The 22681-nt window shown below is 39.6% G+C and overlaps 2 gene segments (V, D, J or C); both read left to right on the top strand.

The window, feature by feature from the left end:
• The window catches only part of LOC113194836 (T-cell receptor alpha chain constant-like), a 387938-nt gene that overhangs the window by 99672 nt on the left and 265585 nt on the right, over positions 1-22681 (top strand).
• LOC113194839 (T cell receptor delta constant-like) overlaps positions 20025-22681 on the top strand; it is a 186900-nt gene continuing 184243 nt past the window's right edge. The window contains 2 exon segments of the C gene segment in view: positions 20025-20073; positions 20319-20616. Of these exon segments, the coding sequence occupies positions 20025-20073; positions 20319-20616 (347 nt within the window).

Below are 22681 nucleotides of genomic sequence, written 5' to 3' on the forward strand. Positions count from 1 at the left end.
GAGCTCACATTTACAGTGAGCCCTGTGAGTCAGGAAACAGTGGTCCAGTCCATGGATGATCACGCGACTGCACCTCAGCACTGTGAAGGGGCTCTGCAGTTAATCCTAGAGAGCAGCCTCTTGCTGACAGGAGTGTCCCAAATGTCCAGCCCCAGACCCTGTGCTGTTCTGAAGATTGGGAGTGCTTTCTCCTCACCCCTTCCTCTGGCCTTGGTAAATCAGATCTCTGGGGGAAATGACAATTAATAAATGATTAATACATTCCTTTTAGTTAGCTTTTGGACCCTGGTGGTGGCAGTAGAATATGTCAAAGTGAGCTAGCAGCTGAGTTTTAACTCTTGACACCTTGGATTCTGAGTAAGCCTAAAGCAAATGCAACCAGACAACTTGGGGGGGTGGTGGCGTCTCTGTGCTCTCAGAGTCACGGTGACTTACACAACGGAAAAGGAAAGATCAGGGCCAGCAGCAGTTCTCCACTTACTCAAGTTTCCTTTCAAACTGTTTCTACCATATTGTCTACAAGTCATTCATACTGAATATTTTCAACAGCTTTTGAAGGAGGGTGGACAGGAATAGCACATCTTGGCCAATCACTGAATTCATAGTGTTCGACTGCACCTTCCTCACTGTGTCCCTTCATCCAGGGGGACAGCTGTTCAGTGAGGGGTTGTGTTGATACAGAGACTCGGACCCTATTCACCAGAATTCTCACTATGAAGATCTGGTGGGGAAGCAGAATGACTTGACATCCTCTCAGTGACTATGATGTACAACCCTCTGGCCATTCTTGTTTTCCTATCTGTACACTGGTGATGGATGGTTTGTTTTTCAGGGTCTGACTGCAAGGGTGTGTACATTTGCCTGTATGTCTGTGCAGTGCTCGGGTGGCAGGGAGGGGAGCAGTAGAAAAATAAGTGAGACTTGGCTGTGACCTGCTAGTTGTTCTGAATACAAGTATCTCTTCACTTTGCACCCTCAGCGAACACTTCACTGTCTCAAGGGGTAATGGGAGAAAGAGTGATAACCCCAAAGGCCTTCTTGGTAATCCTAGAATGTTTCTGGGTGAGGAAAGGGAACATCTAAATGGCATTCTCCCAACACAAACACACACACACACACACACACACACACACACGAGAAAGAATAAATGCAAGTTGATTCTTCTGGGGTTTTCGAGAAAGTTGAGGAAATAAAATAAATCATTTGGACAGGCTGATGTCTGGTCTTCTGTGTCTGTTTCTTTCTCTTATCAGGGAAGAAAGTCAACAGAAACTGTGGCACAGAGCCCCTAGGCCCTGAGGATCTCTTTTAGCTGCAGTTATACAGGATTATTGGTTTTCATGTTTTAGACTCAGTGCTGGAATAGACTTTGTCCTATACTTTGCATTATTCCTGAAATAAAAAAAAAAACTATAAGAGCCCCAATCTTCAAGAAAAACAAGGCACAGCTCTCTGCAATTCACACACAGCCACCAACTTTTGCCCTAACAAAAGTTGGCACCTTCAGTCTGTACATATACTCACCAGAGGGGTGGCTCACTCACTTCCTCTTCAAATCAGCACAAAATGATATTCCTCCTAACTCAAGTCTGCAGATTTTCTGTTTCTTCTCTACAAAATATAAAAATATTTAAGGCATGATGCTGGTACATAAAGAACTTATTACCTTATGAACATGAGAATGCCTATCTTGCTAGATTTAAGCATTTAGGAGGCATCAATTTTGTTCCTAAAAATAAGCACTAACCAAACAATGGCTGAATGAACAAATGACTGGTTATATTTATACCATATGTAAAGGCAACTTTATAGGCACTGGTGAGAACTAATGTGAAGAAAAATTTCAGCTCATTATAAAGAACTTGCAATTAGAAGTTTTTCAAAACAAAGCAGACGGCTTCGAGATGTAAAATATTCCTTATTACAAGAAACAGTTGAAGAAATGTGTTTTCCAGTGATCTTACAGAAAGGCTTACAAAAATGATATGATTTTGTGCAGAACTAAAAATTTCAAGTTTCATGTGAGGGAAAATGCTATAAAAAGAATTGAACAACCAAGCTTATAAAATTCACAATGAATTTTAAAAATTACTTTCAGCTTTATGGAAATTGAATTTTGAATTTGCACTTCAAGCATGTATAGGATTTTAAATGAGGGAGAAGTTAAGAGATAGCATTCTAGGCAGGATAAACTTATTAAGGACAAAAATCAATAAATCGTAGTAAAAAGGATTTAGAAAATTCATTATTATTATTATTATTATTATTATTATTATTATATTTACCATGGAAAGGAACAGTTTTTACTGGAAGTACTGTGAGATGAGATAAGAAGTTAGCTTGAGGCAATGATTAATATAAGAGGGCCATCCACATCACAGAACAAGGTTTCTTTCCAGGCAAAGAAATCATGTCTTTACCAAAAATAGCATTAAGGAATAATCTTGAAATTGGTTTGTTTTTTTTTTCTGAAAGAACTATTAAACTAAATATAAACTATTAAATAATATCAAAGATTTACTTTTACCAGAACATTTCTCAATTGTGGAAAAACTGTATTTCCATAACAAGTGATTCAGTGGACAAATAAATCTCCTTTCCTCTGAGCAGTTCTACCAACAACTAATAGCCAATACGACAGAAAGGAATAATCTAAACATTTTCCCAAATGCGTTGTGATTTTACAATCATTTTCCACCACCATTCATTTTGTCAGGTATGAAGGAGAACACTGCAAGCTTCCCCACACCCACTAGACCATAAAGAACAAACTTTTAAATCAACTAATACAGACCAAACACAGAAAACCAGCTAGCTACATTCTGCTTTGCTTCACTTTCACTCTCTTCCTTGTATGGCTACAGGAGTCCTTGAGTGATTTTCACTGAAAACACTGCCGAACAGATGTGAGATTTTACTTAACTGAGAACCTGTGCAGGCCTGGTGGAGATGGGCTCCATATTATTCCCCATTCTCCGCGGTATTGAGTTGCCATTAGGATAAACCAAGCAGTCAGTCAGACATTCAGGCTAATTCCTAATTTGCCTCCTGTGTCTTTCTTTTATCATCACAAACATGTTGGATGTCTAATTTGGTTTACTCTTAAAAAAGCATGGTATGGGGTACATAAAACAGAGTGGGTCTTCAGGCAGTGATGCGCCAAACTTTTAGGAATCTCATAGCTCTGTCGCTCTATTAATTGGGGCAGGTTTGTCAAATCAAGCAAAGTACCTAAAAAGTAAACATAAAAACTATAGTAAAATTCAAATGGTTATTCTGTCTTTGGGTAATTTAGTTTTATTTTCACATGATTCAAAAAGAGAAAAGTACTCTTTAAAATTAGAAATTGAGAACAATGAGTGGGAGAAATCTATTTTACTGGGGGAAAAAAAAAAGGACTTTCTATGATATTATTCAATGACAGACGAAGTGCCAGATGTAGAAACTTCTGGTCAAAGTTTGCACATTTAATTTACATCCATTAACTTTCATTTACATCAATTTTCTAGGATGGATCTTCCTGGAAAAGCAACCCATGGGCTTAGAATAATTCCACCCACCACTGTTTCTGCCAAGGAGAGCTTTTCCTTGTACAGAATGTTGGGTAATGCTAAAGACTCATCTGAGGTCTTGAATGAGTGGAAGATACCAAAAGCAATTTGGGAGAAAGGAAGAAGAAACAGGAATAAATCTCTGGGCAAAGATTTGCTCCAAAGGGCATACTGAAGATTTGCCTTAATCTGTCACATACTCAAAAGCCTATTAGCATAGGCTTGCAGCATCTCAAAACTGGAAACCTTTTGGAAAAGGACATAAGCAATACATGACAACTGCTTTGCGCACAGATTCTCATCAGTGGACAGCTGTGGTTCTCTTGCTCTTTCTGTTCCACAGAGCTGCCCAGGATTACTCATGGCACAACTTTAGGGGAATCATTCACTTCCTACTAAAAGAGATGGGGAAAGACAATGCTAGGATATGAAGAAAGGCAGATTCCCAAGAGCGTCAAAATCTGTAAATCCAGCTCTGCCTAGAACTGCAAAAGTTAAAACACTCTCTTAGGATGAGATGTTGTCACAACCATAATCAGGACAGCCAAAAGGAAGTGGGGATGCTTGTGTTTGGTACTATTTTATGATAGTACCAAATTGCCCTGAATTTACGGTGCACAGAGGAAACATTTTCTGGTCAAACTAGAGTTGTGTAAAGGCAGATAATAACTTTGGGAAATAAGGACTATGTAAACCCTATGTACGTTTATGATTTTGAACTGAAAAAAAATGAAGAGATACTAAAAATCTATAACTCTGAAACATAGACATGAAAACTCATTGCTTTTGCCTATTTTTATGTTGAACTTTATTTGTGTTCCTATTTTATTTGTCTCACATATTTGAACATTTTAGATCTTATTATAAGAACAGTTTTATGTCTTTTCATCAACAGTCTCATTTTTACCATCATTGACTTGCATTCATAGTTTGAGTTGATTGTGTGCTATTTCTCATAGAAATAGCACAAACATAATATAAATTCATCTAGTTAAAAGAGCTAAATATCTCAGAATCCTCTTTGATTGCTCCTTCTCCCACACGTTATATTGTGAAAAAAATCTTAAGATTTATTTTCTGTTACAAAAAGTCTGACTTCACAAAGGTGTCATAAACATACCTTGGAGAAAAGATAGCCTCTTCAACAAATGGTGCTGGAAAAACTGGAAATCTATGGTATATACCATACTTAGCAGTAACCATTTTCCTACTTTGGATATTTTGATTGTTAATTTCCAACTCTTAATCATTTTGAATAGCATTACGGTAAATATCTTGAAATATAAATTTGCATCCACATTTCCCATCATTCATTAGAACAACATTGTAGAACGGGATTCAGTAGTTTAATGGGTAAAGTCAGTTTGTAAGGTTTTTGTTCCTTGTTTCTATTAATAATATAACTGCGCTAAAAAGTTTTCTAAATTTGGTACCTTTTTCTTACTGAATCTACGCCAGTCAGATTTTCATCCCTACTAATTCCATTGAAATCACTCTTGCTAAGGTCACCAATCAATAGCTTTGCATCCACAAATCCAATGATACATGATACACTGATGACCCTCAAATGCACACCTCCATCGTAGCTCCCTCTATTGAAAGCCAAATTTGTATATACTACAGCCTATACAGCATCCCAAACTTAACATATCCAAAACTAATTCTTCCCGTGGGTTCTTCCTTCACCCTAGCCCATCTCAATGAAATGACAATACAAATTCATCTAGTTAAAAGAGCTAAAAATCTCAGAATCCTCTTTGACTGCTCTTTCTCCCACACGTTATATTGTGAACAATCTTAAGATTTATCTTCTGTTACAAAAAGTCTGACTTCACAAAGGTGCCATAAACATATGTTGGAGAAAAGATAGCCTCTTCAACAAATGGTGCTGGAAAAACTGGAAATCTATATGTAATAAAATGAAATTAGACCCCTGTCTCTCACCCTGCACAAACTCAACTCAAAGTGGATCAAGGACCTAAGCATTAGACCAGAGACCCTGCGCCTAACAGAAGAAAAAGTAGGCCCAACTCTCCATTGTATTGGCTTAGGAACCCGAATTCCTCAACAAGATTCCTGAAGCACAAGAAGTAAAATCAAGAATCAATAAATGGGATCAAACTAAAAGCTTCTTCACAACAAAGGAAATAATCAAGGACATGAAGACAGCCTACAGAATGGGGAAAAATCTTTGCCACCAGCACCTCAGATAAGCATTAATATCCGGGATATATACAGAACTCAAAAAAACTTAACACCAAAAAAAAACAAAACCCAATCAATAAATGGGCTAAGGAACTGAACAGACACTTCATAGAAGAAATATGAATGGTTAACAAATATATGAAAAAAATGTTCCACAACACTAGCAATTATAGAAATGCAGATTAAAACTATACCGAGATTTCATCTCACTCCAGTCAGAATGGCAATTATCAAGAATCCAAGTAACAATAAATGTTGGTGAGGATATGGGGGGGAAAGTTCACTCATACATTGCTGGTGGGACTACAATTGGTGCAACCACTCTGGAAAGCAGTATGCAGATTTCTCAGGAAACTTAGGAAACACCATTTGACCCAATTATCCCATTCCTTGACATAGATCTAAAGGACTTAAAATCAGCATACTATAGTGACTCAACCACATCAATGTTTATACCAGCTCAATTCACAATAGCTAAACTATGGAACCAACCTAGGTGCCTTCAATAGATAAATGGAGGGGCTGGGGATGTAGCTCATTTGGCAAAGTGCCTGCCTCACATGCACAAGGACCTGGGTTCAATCCCCAGCAAACCCACCCCCCCAAAAAAATAGATGAATGAGGGCTGGGGAGGTGGCTCAAGCCGTAGCGCTCTCGCCTGGCATGCGTGCGCCCGGGTTCGATTCTCAGCACCACATACCAACAAAGATGTTGTGTCCGCCAAGAACTAAAAAAAAATAATAATAAAAATATTAAAAATTCTCTCTCACTCACTCTCCTCTCTCACTCGCTCTTTTAAAAAAAAGACATATACCATGTACACTGTTTAAAAAAAATAGATGAATGAATAAAGAAAATGTGTTATATATACACAATGGGTTATTACTCAGCCATAAAGAAGGATGAAATGGCATCTGCCAGTAAATGGATGGAAGTAGAGACTATCATGCTAAGTGAAATAAGCCAATCCCCAAAAACCAAAGGCCAAATGTTCTTTCTGATATGTGGATGCTGACTCACAATAGGCGGGGGAAGCAGGGAGAGGAGAGGAGTGGAGGTTCACCAGACTGGACAGGGAAAAATGGGGCAAAGGGAAGGGAGATGCTGATTCGCTATTCTTTTTAACTGACTTGTCTGTCTAATCTTAACTTGTACCTAAGAAATTTCTTTTCTTTCTTTCTTCTTATTTTCATGCATTAGAAAATGTGCTCTTTTCTTCCACACTTTCTTTTAACTGTTTTTCTTTTTCAACAAATGAATGATATGAATGCTTTTTTAAAAATGTTTCATATGTTATAACCAATCTTTTGGTAATAGTCTTTGTTCTCTTTAAGGTTTTACTAATATGTAATTATTTCGTTTGCAAAAAATTCAGATATTTTCTTCTTTCCAATTCTTCTGTTTCTAATTGTTTTGTTGATGTTGTTTTTCTGAGCTGACACTACCTAGGCACTCCAACACAATATGAAATTGTGGCAAACATAATAGACCACCTTTTTCTCTCTCCTACTTTAATAAGAAAGTTCCTAGTGTTTTCTCATAAGTAGGTGCAGGTTTGGGGTTGTGGCATATGCTTTTTTATGTTGAGGAATTAGTTATTAATTAATGTTTTAATGGATTTAATAAGAATTAGGATTGTAGTATGTTAAATGCTTTCTCTGAATCAATAGAAATTTTTTTTCTTCTTAGTTCTTATGCTAGTTATTAAGCTACTATCTCTTAGCTGCAAATCCTTTACTCCTATATTTTGCTTCTATAGTAATAAATGCTAATATCTATCATGCACTGCCCCCTAGAGTTAGATAATTTTATATGTGTCTCTTATCTCCAGAACTATAAATTTAGTAAATTCTATTTTGTACATTTTATCAAACATCCCCACAGGATTAAGTTGAAGGAATTTTAGGTAGTAGACATTTAACATTTATTGTTGATCTACCACAACCCCTGTCCATCTTTCCTCAGGAAAACTGTTAGTCATCTTTAACCAGACATATTCTCACTGGTACTTACCTAGAATGTTGAATTCACTATACCTAAGATAGGAGGAAAAAATTCCAAAGGAAATGTTCAAGTAAATATCATTTTTTATAAGTAAGTTGGACAGACCCAACTATTTTTTAAGACAAAAATTCCCTTCTTTGAGAACACTCCTAGTAAGTATCCACACTGATAGAAAACAACTAGAAGTTTTGATAGCATTTCTGTGGTTCCAGGTGTGATTTGATTTGAGTGTACTCTGATTGAGAAAATTAGTGATCACAAGTTTCCCAGGATAGTATGCCACTTCACAATAGCCTGATTCCCCAGTGACCACCCCACAGGTCTATTGTTTTCTCAAGTAGAAATGAATGAACAGGGAAGGTGGAGACAATCCTATACAGATCCAGCACCTCCAGGAGAAAGCTAACCCCCCATGTGAGGCAAATAACACTGTGCTTCAGAGAAAATGCTGGGAGACGCACAATCTCCCTGTTTGACATAATTTCCTAAATGACAAAGAATGGAATATTAATCTCCACAATTGACACCAAAGAAGATCACTGCTCTTTACTCCTCAGAGACTCTCAGGATGGAGACTCAGTCACTTACTTTTTGACCACTATAAGAAAAAAAGAAAGTGAGGTTGAAGATAGATTGGCCAAGGCCAGGACTTTACCCAGGGAATGTAGCTGAGAAAATGTGGTTATGTGGTAGGGACCTAAAATCAGGAGAGGACTGGATACAAAAAACACAAGATATAAGTTTATTCCTTAATCTCTGTTCTTCTTGAGTCCTTATCCCCTTTTGCAACTATAGGAGGCCATAAAACAGGGTTTTAGATATCTAGTATATGAAATATGACAATATGCCAGAGTCTGAACACATTCCCGGATCTAAATATGAGAAACGCTTAGGTGTTTGCAAAAGCACTAGCATTTTCAAGGTTAGCCAGACACCAAGGCCACTTCCTCATAGCTAAGAGCATATTAAAAGAAAGAATACTGCATTTTCCTGCTTCATATTCTTCAAGAGAATTTAAAACTGTTCAGACTGAGATATAATAAATCTATGGTAGGTAACAAATCAATTGAGAAAAGCACTCAGATCTTCTCTGAACCTGTTTAGACCTCTGAGAATGCAGTAAAAAAAGGCAAAGAACCTGCATAGATTTCCACAAAGGGTAAGGAGGATGGGAAGGAAATTCCTGGTGTTAAAATCTTCAGACAGCCATTGCTGTAAACCTTTTTAATACCATTTGTTTTCTTTCATTTTTGTTTGCTTTTCACCTTTTGTTCTATATTCCTTTTAACAGAATGATGTACTTAGTCTTAACAAAATTAAAAAAAAAAAAATTATTAAAAAGTTCCGACCACATGGGGGCAGTGTTCCACTGACAGAGGGACGGCTGAAAACCAGAGCAAGGTGAACAAGGAGCTGCCAGACAAGGGCATTCGATGTGTTTCCGGTACCAGTGAGGTCTTGATTAGCTCTGAAAAGAGAAGATTCTTGGGACTTTCAAACCAAAGTGACCAGAGCTAGAACAGTGGACAGAGCCACCAAACAGGTCAGGGCTGGGCCTCCAAATTCAAATCCTTGGAGGCTCCAGGAAGAAGAATGGAGCCTCTCCTGACGGTTTTATTGATGCTACTGGCCTGGGAGTGGGGACAGTGTTGAGGAGGCAGGAAGGGCACTAACAAGAGAAAAAGGGAGCAACCCTGGCAATGAAATCTGGAGGGAACCAGGACAATCTGAGAGGTTTATTCTAAAGAATGTAAGACAAAAATGAAAAAATATAAGAACAAAATCAAACCAGTTTATTCGTATGAAAATATTTTTGTTGCTCCTGAATAGAGTCAAGTCGACAACCACTTGAGGGACAGTCCTCCTTCTCTGGCCATCAAGGAAGATGAGGGATTCACACTGAACAGAGATAGAGCTTTCACCCTCTTCCAGTGGATCAGACAAGATCCTGAGGAGGACTTCTTCTCTCTGATGCAAATGCTGTGAGAAGATCAGAAGATTTATGGCCAAGATACACAAAGGAGGCCAGCGCTTTCCCCTGCACATAAAGGAATCCCAGCTCCATGATTCAAACATATTCTTCTGTGAAGTGGGCACACAGTGCCCTTGGGCATCTGCAGCGTGTACTAAACCTTACTGAGGGGTCCAGGCACAACTTCTTTTATAAGGACTCCAGGGCCACTTACTCTAACTGTTGCTTTAAGTAAAGAGAAATGTGAGGAGCTTTTTGGTAATGTCAAACATTTCATTTGAAGACCATGTGCACATGGATAATATTTTCAAATACTATCCACAGTATTTTGTTTCTCGGTGTGAAGCTTTTGCTTCAGTTAAAACTAATCCAAAAACTTGAAGCTTAATACCAGGAGGAGAGAGAGCCCTAAGGAACAAAGAGTAAAATGCCTGCCTTTGAACTCCTTTGTAGACTTTTACAAAGATAGAGCAAATAGAATCTTGAAAGCCAGGATCATCGAATTCAGTAATGAAAGAAAATATATTTTGACATTCCAAAAAGATTGGCTTAGAAGATCAAGTACCAAAACCTGAGGGGAAGTGGTACAAAGATTATAAAGGAAGGGTAAAAAGCCCATCGCAGGATGGAAAAGTTGGCTCCTTCTTAAAAGACGATAAAAGTGTAAAACCAGCTATCTAGAGAGGAAGTCAGGGGGTAGGCCCACAGGTTATAACAATGAGTCTTTGAAAAGTGCCCAGCATTCTGCTCTTTTCTAGGATTAGAACCCCAAGCAGATAAAGTGGGAAGAAGGTGAGTCACATTTAGAAATGACCATGAATGAAAAGAGTCATACGTGCAGGAGAAGCACAGGCCCAAACTGTTCAGACCATTGCATCTCAATAAACGCACACCAAAGAGTACCCACTACAGAGGAGACACTGAATGACCAGGTGACCCTTCCAGAGACTGTCAGCCAACCTCTGTCCTTTCCCACATCATTGCCTCAACAATAGGCCCACGAATAGATCAAGATGATGGAATCAAAGTTCTCTACCACTTCAGAAGCATGGGGTTTTTTTTCTTGCTAAGTCAGATTTAGCCACTTCGACTACAGATATCCAACCTATCAGAAGTAGATACAACTGAGCTTCTCATATGGACTCAGTCCTTTGGGAGACCAGCCAGCCATTTGTTGATAAATTATCACATAGGACTACTTTCATCCCGGAGATGGCAGAATTTTTTTCCCAATGACACACATTCTGGGTATAGATTTACCTTCCATTCCCCAGTCCCACACATGGCAGCAGCAACTGAGGATTCGGGTATCTTACTGATCATTAATTATCAAGGAATCACACCTTCTTGCAGCATCAGACTGTATAGCAAGGAGGTAGGCCAATGGGCAAATGATCTTTGAGTATACTGATTCTATTGCATATGGCATTACCCACAAGTCGCTAGACTGATAGAACACTAGAATGACCACTAAAAGGTTCAGCTAGTGCATTAACTTAGATGGCACTTTGAGAGCTTGGAGAGCTGTTCAACATAGTACTATAATCTCATTAGACAAAATGTGTGGAACTGGAATCAAGGATGGAAAGAGCATTATCTCCCCTAGAAAATCCCACATTTAGTAATCCACTTTTGTGATTCCTGTTCTCACAATTCTGGGCCTTGCTGGATAAAAGTCCATTCTTCTTTTTGAGGGAAAAGAGAGGGGTGTGCTTCTTACAAGGTGAGCCGAAAGGGTCTTCCATTTGGTCATTTGGGAGTTTTCATGCCAGTACCCCAGAAAACCAAGACCACTAGCAGAGACAATTGGTCCTGATTGATTATCATGAGGATAAAGGGTTGTGCAACCTAATAAGAACCAGGAAAACATGTCTAAAACTCAGGAAATGACTATCAGCAGTTTTGTGCCTATGATTTATAAGCAGGCAATTATAGCAACTATGGTCCAACAAAGGCTGAATAACCAAGTATTTAGACCCATCATAAGAAAGGTCTTGGTTACTGCCTAGGAAAGAAATATAGGCCAGTATTAGTAAAAGGTGAGGAGAATAAAAGAGAAGTGGTATTTATCACATTTATTGGTAAATATTAATTACAAACTTGAAATCAACTATTGCCTCTTTTTTACTTGTCCCAGTAATCCTTCTTGTGTCTTTTATTCTAAGATTGGAGATCTGAGTGGTTTTAACACAGAGCACAAGTAGATGAGAGCAGGGAAAGGGATGGATTGTACAGATGCTATTGATGCCCCACCCATGTCCTCTTGGTGGTCACCTCTACACACCGAACAGTTCTTCTTCCCCTCATATTTTATTGGTGTGTAATAACTGAATGTAATGATGAAATTCACTGTTACATATCCATAAACGCATACAATATAATTATACAAATAATTTGGCCAAAATCATTCCCCAGTATTTTACCTTTCCTTCCCCCACTTCTCCCTCTCCCTAGTCCCTTTCCTTTACTCTTCTGATCTTCAATTAATTTTCCTAAGAACCCCCCACACATACCTTGTTTTTCCTTTTTCTCTTTACAATTCACATGTGAGAGAAAACATGTGACCCTTGACCTTCTAAGTTTAGCTTATTTCACTTAACAAAATGTTCTCACATTTATCCATTCTCCTGCAAATGACAACATTTCATTCTTCTTTATGGCTGAATAAAATTCCATTGTGTATATAAGCCACATTTCTTTACCCGTTTATTCATTGATGGTCACTTAGGCTGGATCCATAGTTTGGCTATTGTTAATTGTACTGCTATAAACATGAGCATGCATATACCACTATAGTATACTGACTTTATTTCTTTAGGATTAAACAATAAGGAGTGGTTTAACTGGATTGTACAGTGGTTCCATTTCTAGTCTTTTTAGAAAACTCCATACTGATTTCCATAGGGGTTGTACTAATTTATAATCCCACCAACAACATACTGAACACTTCTTGCTGAAAATTCCAGCAACTCTGAGAATCATTTTCTTTAACCAGTGGATCAATATGGACAATATGCAGAAAAAAAATTAAAAGTGCCAGAGAGTTTGTGCCACAAAAGCAGCCCTTAGTCAGTGATAGACGCGATTATTAGTGATTTCTCCAGCTTCCTCATGTCTCAATTGAGCTATGCAATTCTGTCTCCCAAAACTGCTCAACTGGATTGAACTCCACTTACCCACAGTGGTAGCTGGATTCATTGCTTCCTTCCTTCCTTCTTGCCTTCCCTGATTCACTTCCAACCATCATTCCCTAAAAATCACAAGCCACTTTCACACAAATCCTTGTATTGGAGCTGACAGTCGATGATCCAAAACCAGATACAAATTTTCAAATCATGACACAAGGATGGAGATATTCTAGTATTTTTTTCTATTGTTATCAAATAGGGCTTTGGAGCACAAGAGATTTTTAGGAACCTCATTTGGACTAGTGACAACCTTTAAACTCCCTGCACTTCTCTCTGAGAGGGGACACTCAGTCATTCATGTCTGTGCTACAGACAGCATGTGCTCCTCAGTACCCACCAAGTAACAGCACCCCCATCCACATTCCAGGCTTGGGAATCCAACTCTTGGATTACATATATCCTGTCACTGAACAATTCTAATGAATCCAAGCAAGGTTTTCTAAAAGTTCTTTGTTCATAATATTTTCTCAAAATGAGAGTTATAAGAGTAACTCAATTTCAATATAAATTAAACTAAATCATTTGAAATAATTTAGTGCTGATGAGAACTACTACTATAGTTATTTCAGTTTCTTGATGTAACACAATCCAGGCCTTTATTTTTAAAAAGTGTCTATGGAAAATGCAAACACAATTAAATACCTCATGTTCTTCTTCTACTTATTTAGTAACCTCTTTTCTGTCATATCTGTTTTCTCATTCTTTGCTTTGAAAGGTTATAAAATTTTAAAAAACTCACCCATAATTAATTGTTCATGTTTTATTATATTTGCTTAGTCATTTTTATGTGAAGTTTACCAGCTACATTTCCGGTATCTCCCTAGACTAAATAAACTTGGAAAAGAGTTTCTACCTCCATTTGAAACTAAAGTCAAAAGCCTACTCTCTGAAAGAGTAACTAAAAAGTGTTGGAAAATCATTCTTCAATGAGACCTAATTACCCGCCCACATGTGAGAGCATTTCCTGTATTGAAGGAGAATTGTTACCACGCACACAGGAGAACCCAGATGGAAGCAGAAGACTTTATACCCTGCAGGGGAGAGCTGTCAGCATGACACTCGTGAGCTTGCCAGGGGCAATCCTGGTCTCCATCTGTCTTGGTAAGAAAGGTGTAGGTCTTTATTTATATTGGTATCTAATGGGGATGTGAAGCAAGAGAGAGGATAAATAGTACTGAATCTCCACTGTTTCTTAAAGCCCGGCTACCAGGAGGCAAAAAGTGTACATACACTGGCTGGGGCTTGAAACAAGAGGAAAGGTGGCTGGGAATGGGAACCAGCTTGTAAGTCTGTTTGTTTATCCCTCCAACATAATGCTCCAGCGAAGTCTTTTCTCCCCTCTTTCCCACAGAAGCCAGCATGGCCCAGACAGTCACTCAGTCTCAACCAGAAATGTCTGTGCAGGAGGCAGAGACCGCCACCCTGGACTGTACATATGACACACGTGAAAGTAACTATTATTTGTACTGGTACAAGCAAACTGCCAGTGGGCAGATGAGGACAATACTCTCAGTAGTTGAAATGCTGTCCTCTAGAAAGCGATAATATTCATTAAACCCTATTACATGGCATGAGTTGAGAATCCAAGAAATGGAATTGGAAGAGTCTTGTAAAGGACTTGTTTCCCTTTCCTATAACACTAGGTTGGGCTGGATCATAGGGCTCAGTTCCCAGAGGAAGAATGCTGCCACTAGGGCATTCAGAAAGTGTTCCACTGAACCTGCTGCTATGGCTGTCATCTCGGTCACTCTGAACTTCTTGTGCCAATGGCCCACCAAGGAAAGAGGAGTTTTTAGATTGGGAGGGGTAAGTGACCCTGATCAACATGAAGCACCAGGTGGTTGTGACACAATGAGGGTAAAGAGGAATATATTTGGAGCATAAGTGTTTCACAGTGGTGTCTCCTGGTGTTTCCATGACTGGTAAAAGACCCAAATGTCAATGTAGCAACAAAGTCTGAAAAGGGCAAAGTGGTCAGGAGGTGAAACCCTTCATCAATGAAGATCTGGGCCAGTCCAGTAGGCAGACTATCAAGGTTGCTAAAGTACCATCCAAGGATAAAGAAATCCTGAGGGTGTGTTGGAGAAGGGAGAAGACAAGTATCCATTACAACCTTGGAAGTGGAGACTGAAACTCAAGTGTTAGTGTTATAAAAAGACTGCAGCTGGTCCTCACCTTGAAGACTCAGTGACACAGAGGAAACAATACAATGCAAGTATATATCCAATTGTGCAGAGGGGGCTGTAACAGGCATTTCATGAGCTTCATTGTCCTACCCAAATGTCTATCATTGATTTTAGTCTTAACAGGGATAGGTGCCGGAGAAGCTCAACACTCAACATTAAGCATGTACTTTTTATTGATTTGTTTGTTTTTTTACTTCCTGTATCTGGGCTTTCTGATGCCTCAAGAACTCAGTCCCTGGGCAAGCATGGCCTGAAAGTGTAGAGGATTTATGACCCCTCCTAGTCAATATCAGCCAGTGTGGAAAATGCCCTAAAATCTCTATTTACTTCAAGTAGACAATTCTCCTGCTTGAGAGGCCTCCTGCTTGCTAATCAGAAGATCATGACAGAAGCAAGATGCAGTATTGCTCTCTCCACTCAGGCTTCCCAAGATCCAAATGACCTACATTCACCCAAATCCTGTGTCAGGCTCTATTTGGAGAGAAACCAAACCAATACAGAGATTCTCTGTAAAACCAATTTTAAAAACACAGAGCAGGGCTCAAAGTAACCTTCCCTGGACTGCTAATAAAGACATGTGGGGTACTTGAGTGATTAATTGGAAAAGAAGATTGTCCATTTTTCCAGAAGATGATAAGGCAAATGATACTTATAAAACTCCAATTTCTGCATAAGTGTGATCACATCTTTTCATTGCCCCAAAACTTCACTTGCTAAATCTAAACATTTTTGTGTCTCCATGGCCTCATCCCCAAATCTGATTACCTCTATTATTTAAACCTCATTCCTATTCCTTCCCAAAATATGCCTCTCTTCTGGTCAATCTGTTCTCCTCACTGACCCAGAAGCATCTCAAGCTCATTATTGGCTCTAATATTTCTCCTCCGGTTGTCCACCCACCCAAATGTCCCTTTTCTGTGTAGTTAAGTCTGGTCAATTCATATTAACCCTACAATGCACACCTTAAAGCTCCATCTTGCCCAAAATTCTTTCTCCATTATCAAAAAATCCTTTAGTTCCTTCTCTTTGGTTATTATACCATACTGAATCTGAAATGAACAATCCAACTCTTAGTGACCTAACTTCTTTAGGCATTGACATCATTTCAAGATACCCATCTTTCATCTCCCCACATACACCCATTAGAGCTGCTCTGGGGAGAGAGATTGCCTTGTGCACCTCAGCATTTATCATTGCCCTTAGCATGGTGTCAGACACAGGAATACTGATAAAGCCCCAAGATTATGCTTAAAATTTATTGTGTAATCATCCCATTCCTGAAACAACATTAAGAGGAAGCATCAGTATATTTTAACACAGTTGCAGTTTTCTTTTAGGAGGGAAGTCATGATAAATGGTACGGTTTAAGAAAGCAGGAATAAAGAAAAAGATAGGATTCACTTTATATATAGCTTTCTTTGATTTACTGTAAATAGAAATCTGAAGCTCACATAAACAGATTTCTCAGAACAGATTTGACTAAACTAAGTTCTTTCCCTTCTGAGGAATAGATTCTAATTGCCTGATGGTTATCTCTTTGACCTGAAGAGGGCACTCCCTACTCCCATTGACAAATGTAAAAGCCTGTCTCAGGAAGAATCTGTTAGGAGATAGGTGTGGTGCAGGCTTGCAATCCCAGCTACATGGGAGGCTGAGACAGAAGGACTGTAAGTTTTAGGCCAGCCTGGGTAATTTAGGGAGTCCCTGTCTCAAGATGAAAATTTTTAAAAAGCTGGGGGTATAGCTCAGTAGTAAAGTGCCCCTAGATTAAATCCCCAAAATTACTGCAAAAAAAAAAAAAAAAAAAAAACGGTGGCAAGGAGTATTTATTATTTTCCTAACTAGGTAGGCATGGTGTCATACATCTTCTCCAGCAACTCAGGAGGTTAATATAGGCGGGATTGCAAGCTCAAGCCTGGGGCAACTGGATGCGCTGCTGCCTCAAAATAAAAATAAAAAGGGCTAGAGATCTACCTCGGTGGTACATCATCCCTGGGTTCAATTCCCAGTACAAAAAGAAGTTTCTGTAATACATACAAAAGAAGTGGAACAAACCCTTCTTTATTTAAAGAATCTAGGCAGATTTCCATATTCTCTGAATCAAATTCTTCTTAAATTTAGAAAAACCAAAGCAAGAGGTGTTTCTAGGAACCACATTTACACATGAGCTGAGAGAATTCATGGCATCAGGAACCCAGAGGACCTGCTCTGAGCTGCAGGAGGTCTCTGTCTTTCATAGAAGGGACTTAAAGAAGAAATGAATGTTCTTTTTTAAATACCCCCTTTGACATTACCTGTTTAAATAAATTAGCTATCAAATGAAGAAAGATGAAAGTCCTTCCTAACTGACCACCCAAAAAAGAAAAACTTTTATTATCAACTGTAATTATTTGAACATTATTTTAGATCACAGATAAAGGATGAACCGGGTCTAGAATAAACCTGATGCCTTTGTTTTTGTTCTTGTTAGCTAGAGCTCTGTAGCACAAGGAAGATCAGCAGTCTCTTTTAGCACTGAAATGCCAGCTCCAATGCTTAATGCACATCAAACCACCCAAGCAAAAGACTCAGCCACCTACAGCTTTGTGCAGGGAGCCAGACTCCCCAGACACTCCACATGCATTTGGCCCCAGGCATCTGGCCCCATTTAATAATACCTTCACTTGGGCACTGTTAAACAATCTCATCATCTCCTCTGACAAGAAAAAAAATTGCAAATGGATATAATGAATCAGAAAAACCTTTTGAAAAAGACTCTAAAAGTGTATTCACAATATTTTCCAAAAATTGAGTCATAAAGACATTAAACCTGAGATGACTGAGTGATTAGGACTGGGGACCCCTATTGGTCTTTAGTTGAGACACTTACCTGAGAGGGAATATCAAGGTCTAGAGCAGCTTCTCACACCCGGGCCATTAATAATTGTGCCCATTTCTGCACCTGCAGCAGTTCTCCATGAGAACATGGCAGTAAGGTGGGATACTCAGATGCTTTTCTCCTGGTTTGACTTTTTCTAGTCTAACCCACTCACTCTAGTGAGAAATCCTGTGACAGTAGTTGCCAAATGATGGAGCACACTGGAATTTTTCATGCTGCCCAGAGGGGTTCTGCTTCCAGAAAAAGACAACAACCTGCCACCCCTATCCTTATATTTGCCCTCTTGAAAGCTCTTCCATCATCATTTTATCTTCAGAACTCAATAATCTGATTAACTCTATGTAGAACAGGGAATCGATCAGATGATGAATATAAGACACTAAAGTTCTGTTTGCTTGAGCCCAGAGTTCCAGGAAATTACTAATTTTCTTTGTTTGTTTGTTTGTTTGGTTTGGTTTGGTTTGGTTTGGTTTGGTTCTAAGGATCAAATCTGGAGCTTTGCGCAAAAGGCAAGCACTGTATCACTGAGCTACATCCCCAGCTTCAGGAAACTATCTAAACAGCAAGGTGGACCCTCTGGCTTGGCGCCTGACAGGCAGCGAACCCAGGATGAGGCAGGGAGCATTTAGTCCTGAGACCCTCATTAGTGAGCTCACAGGTTCAGCTGGGCTGAGAGTGAAAGAAAAATGCAGCTCAATCATCCAGATGTTCCTGTAAAGACTGAAGGAGAAATCATACAGCAATAACAGGTTTGCCGATTTCCCGTGACTTTGGCCAGAAAAATGGTAGATGGGACAGAAATTTAATCACTGAGTAGACAAGCGAGAGAACTGCCACCTTCAGCAATGCCCACAATTTACCATGCTTTCCAAATGGAAATAATAAACAGGGAGGGAAAGCTAAGGCACCGCTCCCTATACAGGAAGTCAGCTTTTGAGTTCAGGCTTTTATTCTCTTTCTTGTTTCACAGGACTGGGCAAACTTTGCATAAAGCCAGACTGTGGAGATGGCCTCCTCTAAGGATGACACAAAATTCAGTAAGCAAAGAAAATTCATGCAAATGAGACTAATGGTTCTCCGCATTGTGAGTTTTCATTTTTGCCCAGTTGCCTCTTCTGTAAAATGCAATTTCTGACCTTTCCTCTCTCTTAGAAAAAATGCAAGTATAAAGAAAAATGAGATGTCAATGAAAAGCTGTCAGATGCGCAACAAAGAATGTCCTCAAATAAATCTTATGTTAATTTTTCTTATTTTTTTTCCTTCACAAAGTCACTAAGAGAAGTGCACAAAAGTCTTTACAGGAATGCTTGCCACGGCTCCTTGACACCATCAAAGTCAGGCATTCTTCACAAAAAGAAAAAACTCTTCAGCAAATAATAGTGCAATTAGATACCCAAATCCTAGGTCCAGTTTTCTCTAGACTATCAGAGTGGTGTCACCATGATTTGTAATCGTTTCTCAATGTGATTAAAACACAGAATTGATCAGAGGGTAATATAACCAAAACCTGTGTTACCACAACCCAGAGACCATTTAGTGATATTGGCTTCAAGACAGACACAGAGAGTAAAAGAGAGGGAAAGGAAGGCAGTAAAAGAGGGAGGGAGGGAGAGGGGAGGGGGGAGGGGGAAGAGGAGGCAGGGGAAGATTTAAAAGAAAAAGAAAAAGCTTACAGGAAAAACTAAAGTCATTGCATGAGCTTGGCCTATATTTTCCCACGTATCTCATTCTCTTCTCCAAATTATGTGCTTACAAAAAAAAAAAAAATTTACCACCTCCTTTTCCTCTTCATTTGTATCCTGGAATAAGTTACAGTTCTGACAACAGTGGGTTTTTTTATTTGAAATTATGGCCAAAGTGTTATTTTCTAAAGTAAAACACAAAAAGGACCCATAAGCCTTTCTAACTGAGCTATCCTTCACAACAGCCCACCTGCTGTACATTTCCTGTTCTGAAGCAGTGATGGCAGAGGCAGGCTGATACCCAGGGCTCAAATGAGAACAGAAAGTGTCTCACACCCTACAGGAGGGAGCCGCCAGCATGGCATATCCCAACTTGCTGTGGGCATTCGTGATCTCCACCGGTCTTGGTAAGAAGGCACCTATATTTGGTTTTACGAGTTATTCAATTGGACTGGGAGTTGGGAAGAAAGATTAATAGCACAGGAATCTAATCTTCTCATTGGACCCAATTTCAGAGACAAAAAGTCGATATAGCACTGCCTAGGGCTTGAAACAAGAAGAAAGGTGGCTGGGGGTGGGAACCAGCTTGTGAGTCTGTTTATCCCTCCAACATGATGCCCCAATGAGGCCCTTTCTCTCCTCTTTCCCACAGGAGCCAGCATGGCCCAGAGTGTCACCCAGTCTCAACCAGAAATGTCTGTGCAGGAGGCAGAGACCGCCACCCTGGACTGTACATATGACACCAAGGATAGCAATTATTATTTGTACTGGTACAAGCAAACTGCCAGTGGGCAGATGATTCCCATTATTCGCCAAGAAGCTTATAAGCAAGAGAATGCAACAGAGGATCGCTTCTCAGTAAACTTCCAGAAAGCTGCCAAGTCCTTGGGTCTCAAGATCTCAGACTCACAGCTGGGAGATGCTGCTGTGTATTTCTGTGCCCTCCAGGAGCACACAGTGAGACAAGCACCAGGGAGAGGCTGACAGAAACCTCAGACCTCAGCCTCCCTGCAATGATCGGGGAAAAGTGTTGTGGGAAACAGAAACAAACAGAGGAAGTTACTGTTTTCTCTGGAGGAAAAAAAAAATACTCTTCTGACTATAGGAAACACAGAGAGAATTCTGTAAGCTGTAGTTCTCAACAGTTATCAAATAACGAATATACACAAAAATTCATAGCATTGCAAAGCATGTCTACACACAGTCCAGCAAAACTCATAACTTGATGGAAGGCTACTAAAAATTGTGTCTTAATCTCTATTTCATTAATTACTCTGATTACTAGTTGCATGACCCACAATCATATCAAAGTTGATATATACAAAATTAAATTTCTTACCTGCCTACAAATCTTATTTTTGTTCTCTATTTTTTCCTCCTGAGCTTCAGTCAAGATTTAGGACCATAATAAAAATCTAGTGTTTTTGTTTTCTGTCTCAGTGCTGGGAATCAAACCCAGTGCTGTATGCATGTTAGTTAAGTGTCCTACCACTGAGCTATACCCTCAGCCCTAAAATTCTGTTGTTTCTGAGTTTCTGGTTCAGGAAATCTCTCCATCCTCCCCCTTGCAGCCTGAGCTATCTGATTTTTCATGCATATCTCATTTCTTTCTAATTATAAAACAGTTCACATCTCCACACCATGTCTATCTCATTGTTTTCTGATTGACCTATCAATCATTCCTTCTGACTTTAACTGACTTCACCCTTTATCTGATATAAGATGTTACAGTAATTGTGTCTGATGAGGCAGCAGGGGAGGAGGTGACCATTTAGGAAAACCAGGTCTAGAGGTGGAACCACGTAGTTGCTATGGCCACAATTCCCCCCACTACATCTATTTCACTGTTAAGCTGCCTTATGGAACATTTAATTTCATCTGCCCACTTTGGTGAGTACAGAAGAGTTTGAGAAGATACTCACACAGCCATAATTAAGTCCTATGGGTGGGTTCCAGAGCTTAGGTTGGAAGAAGGTTTAGAATGAGCTGTAGAAGTGACTGGATCTGGAGAGGCCACGGCCTCTGAATCATTCCAAACCCCACCCACTCCCACCACTCACTGTGAACACATCAGCTGTGGAACACCACACTCCAGTGAGGCTCAGTACCCCATACTGTTTCTTGGCTGCAAAGAATGGGTTAAACTCCAAGCTCAGTGGAAGCAACACTCTCACAAGCAGATACCCTCAGACCTTTCAGGTTTCATTCTCCCCCTTTAATCCTTTGGGCCCCATTAGTCACCAAGACTTACAAATGCAGGCTAGATATCAAGTGTCCTATCAAAGCTTGTTTCTCGGGCTGGGGATGTGGCTCAAGCGGTAGCGCGCTCGCCTGGCATGCGTGCGGCCCGGGTTTGATCCTCAGCACCACATACAAACAAAGATGTTGTGTCGGCCCAGAACTAAAACTAAATAAATAAATAAATATTTAAAAAAAAAAAAAGCTTGTTTCTCTCTTCCATCCTTGCTTCTAGTACCTTCAAACAACTCCTCTCTTATCCACCTAGACTCTCTTATCCTCAATTGTGTCCCCTTCAAACATTGCTTCATGCAGAATGTGAGGGATCTTCCTACCACAAAAAAACAGATCATGTGTTCCCTCTTTGAGGAAGCCCCCTTCCCATGGAAGCAATCTGTGATTACTCAGAAGGTAAGTCCCATTAAGGCAGAGGACACCACTGTATTTCCAGGACCTGCCATACCTGATAGGTTTGTGGTCAGGGGTCATCTACTGATGAATTAGTCAGTCCCTCCTTAGCAATTAAGGGCCATTCATTCTCATACTCCTTCCTATGGTACACTCTGGTCATGTGTACATGACACTGTCCCATGCATCCCTACCTTGGTTGGCACCATTTCCTCAGCCCTGAACACCCCTCACTTACCCACTTGGCTACTGTTGAAGATGTTCTCCAGCGTCCCCTCTTCTTGCATTCTTGTCCTGACCCTCTTGCCCAGGTAGAACTGACCACTTCCTCTTTCATCTTATCTGAAATCCTAAACTTATTTCTAATGC

This window comes from Urocitellus parryii, chromosome 6, assembly GCF_045843805.1.
Source record: "Urocitellus parryii isolate mUroPar1 chromosome 6, mUroPar1.hap1, whole genome shotgun sequence".
NCBI lineage: Eukaryota > Metazoa > Chordata > Mammalia > Rodentia > Sciuridae > Urocitellus > Urocitellus parryii.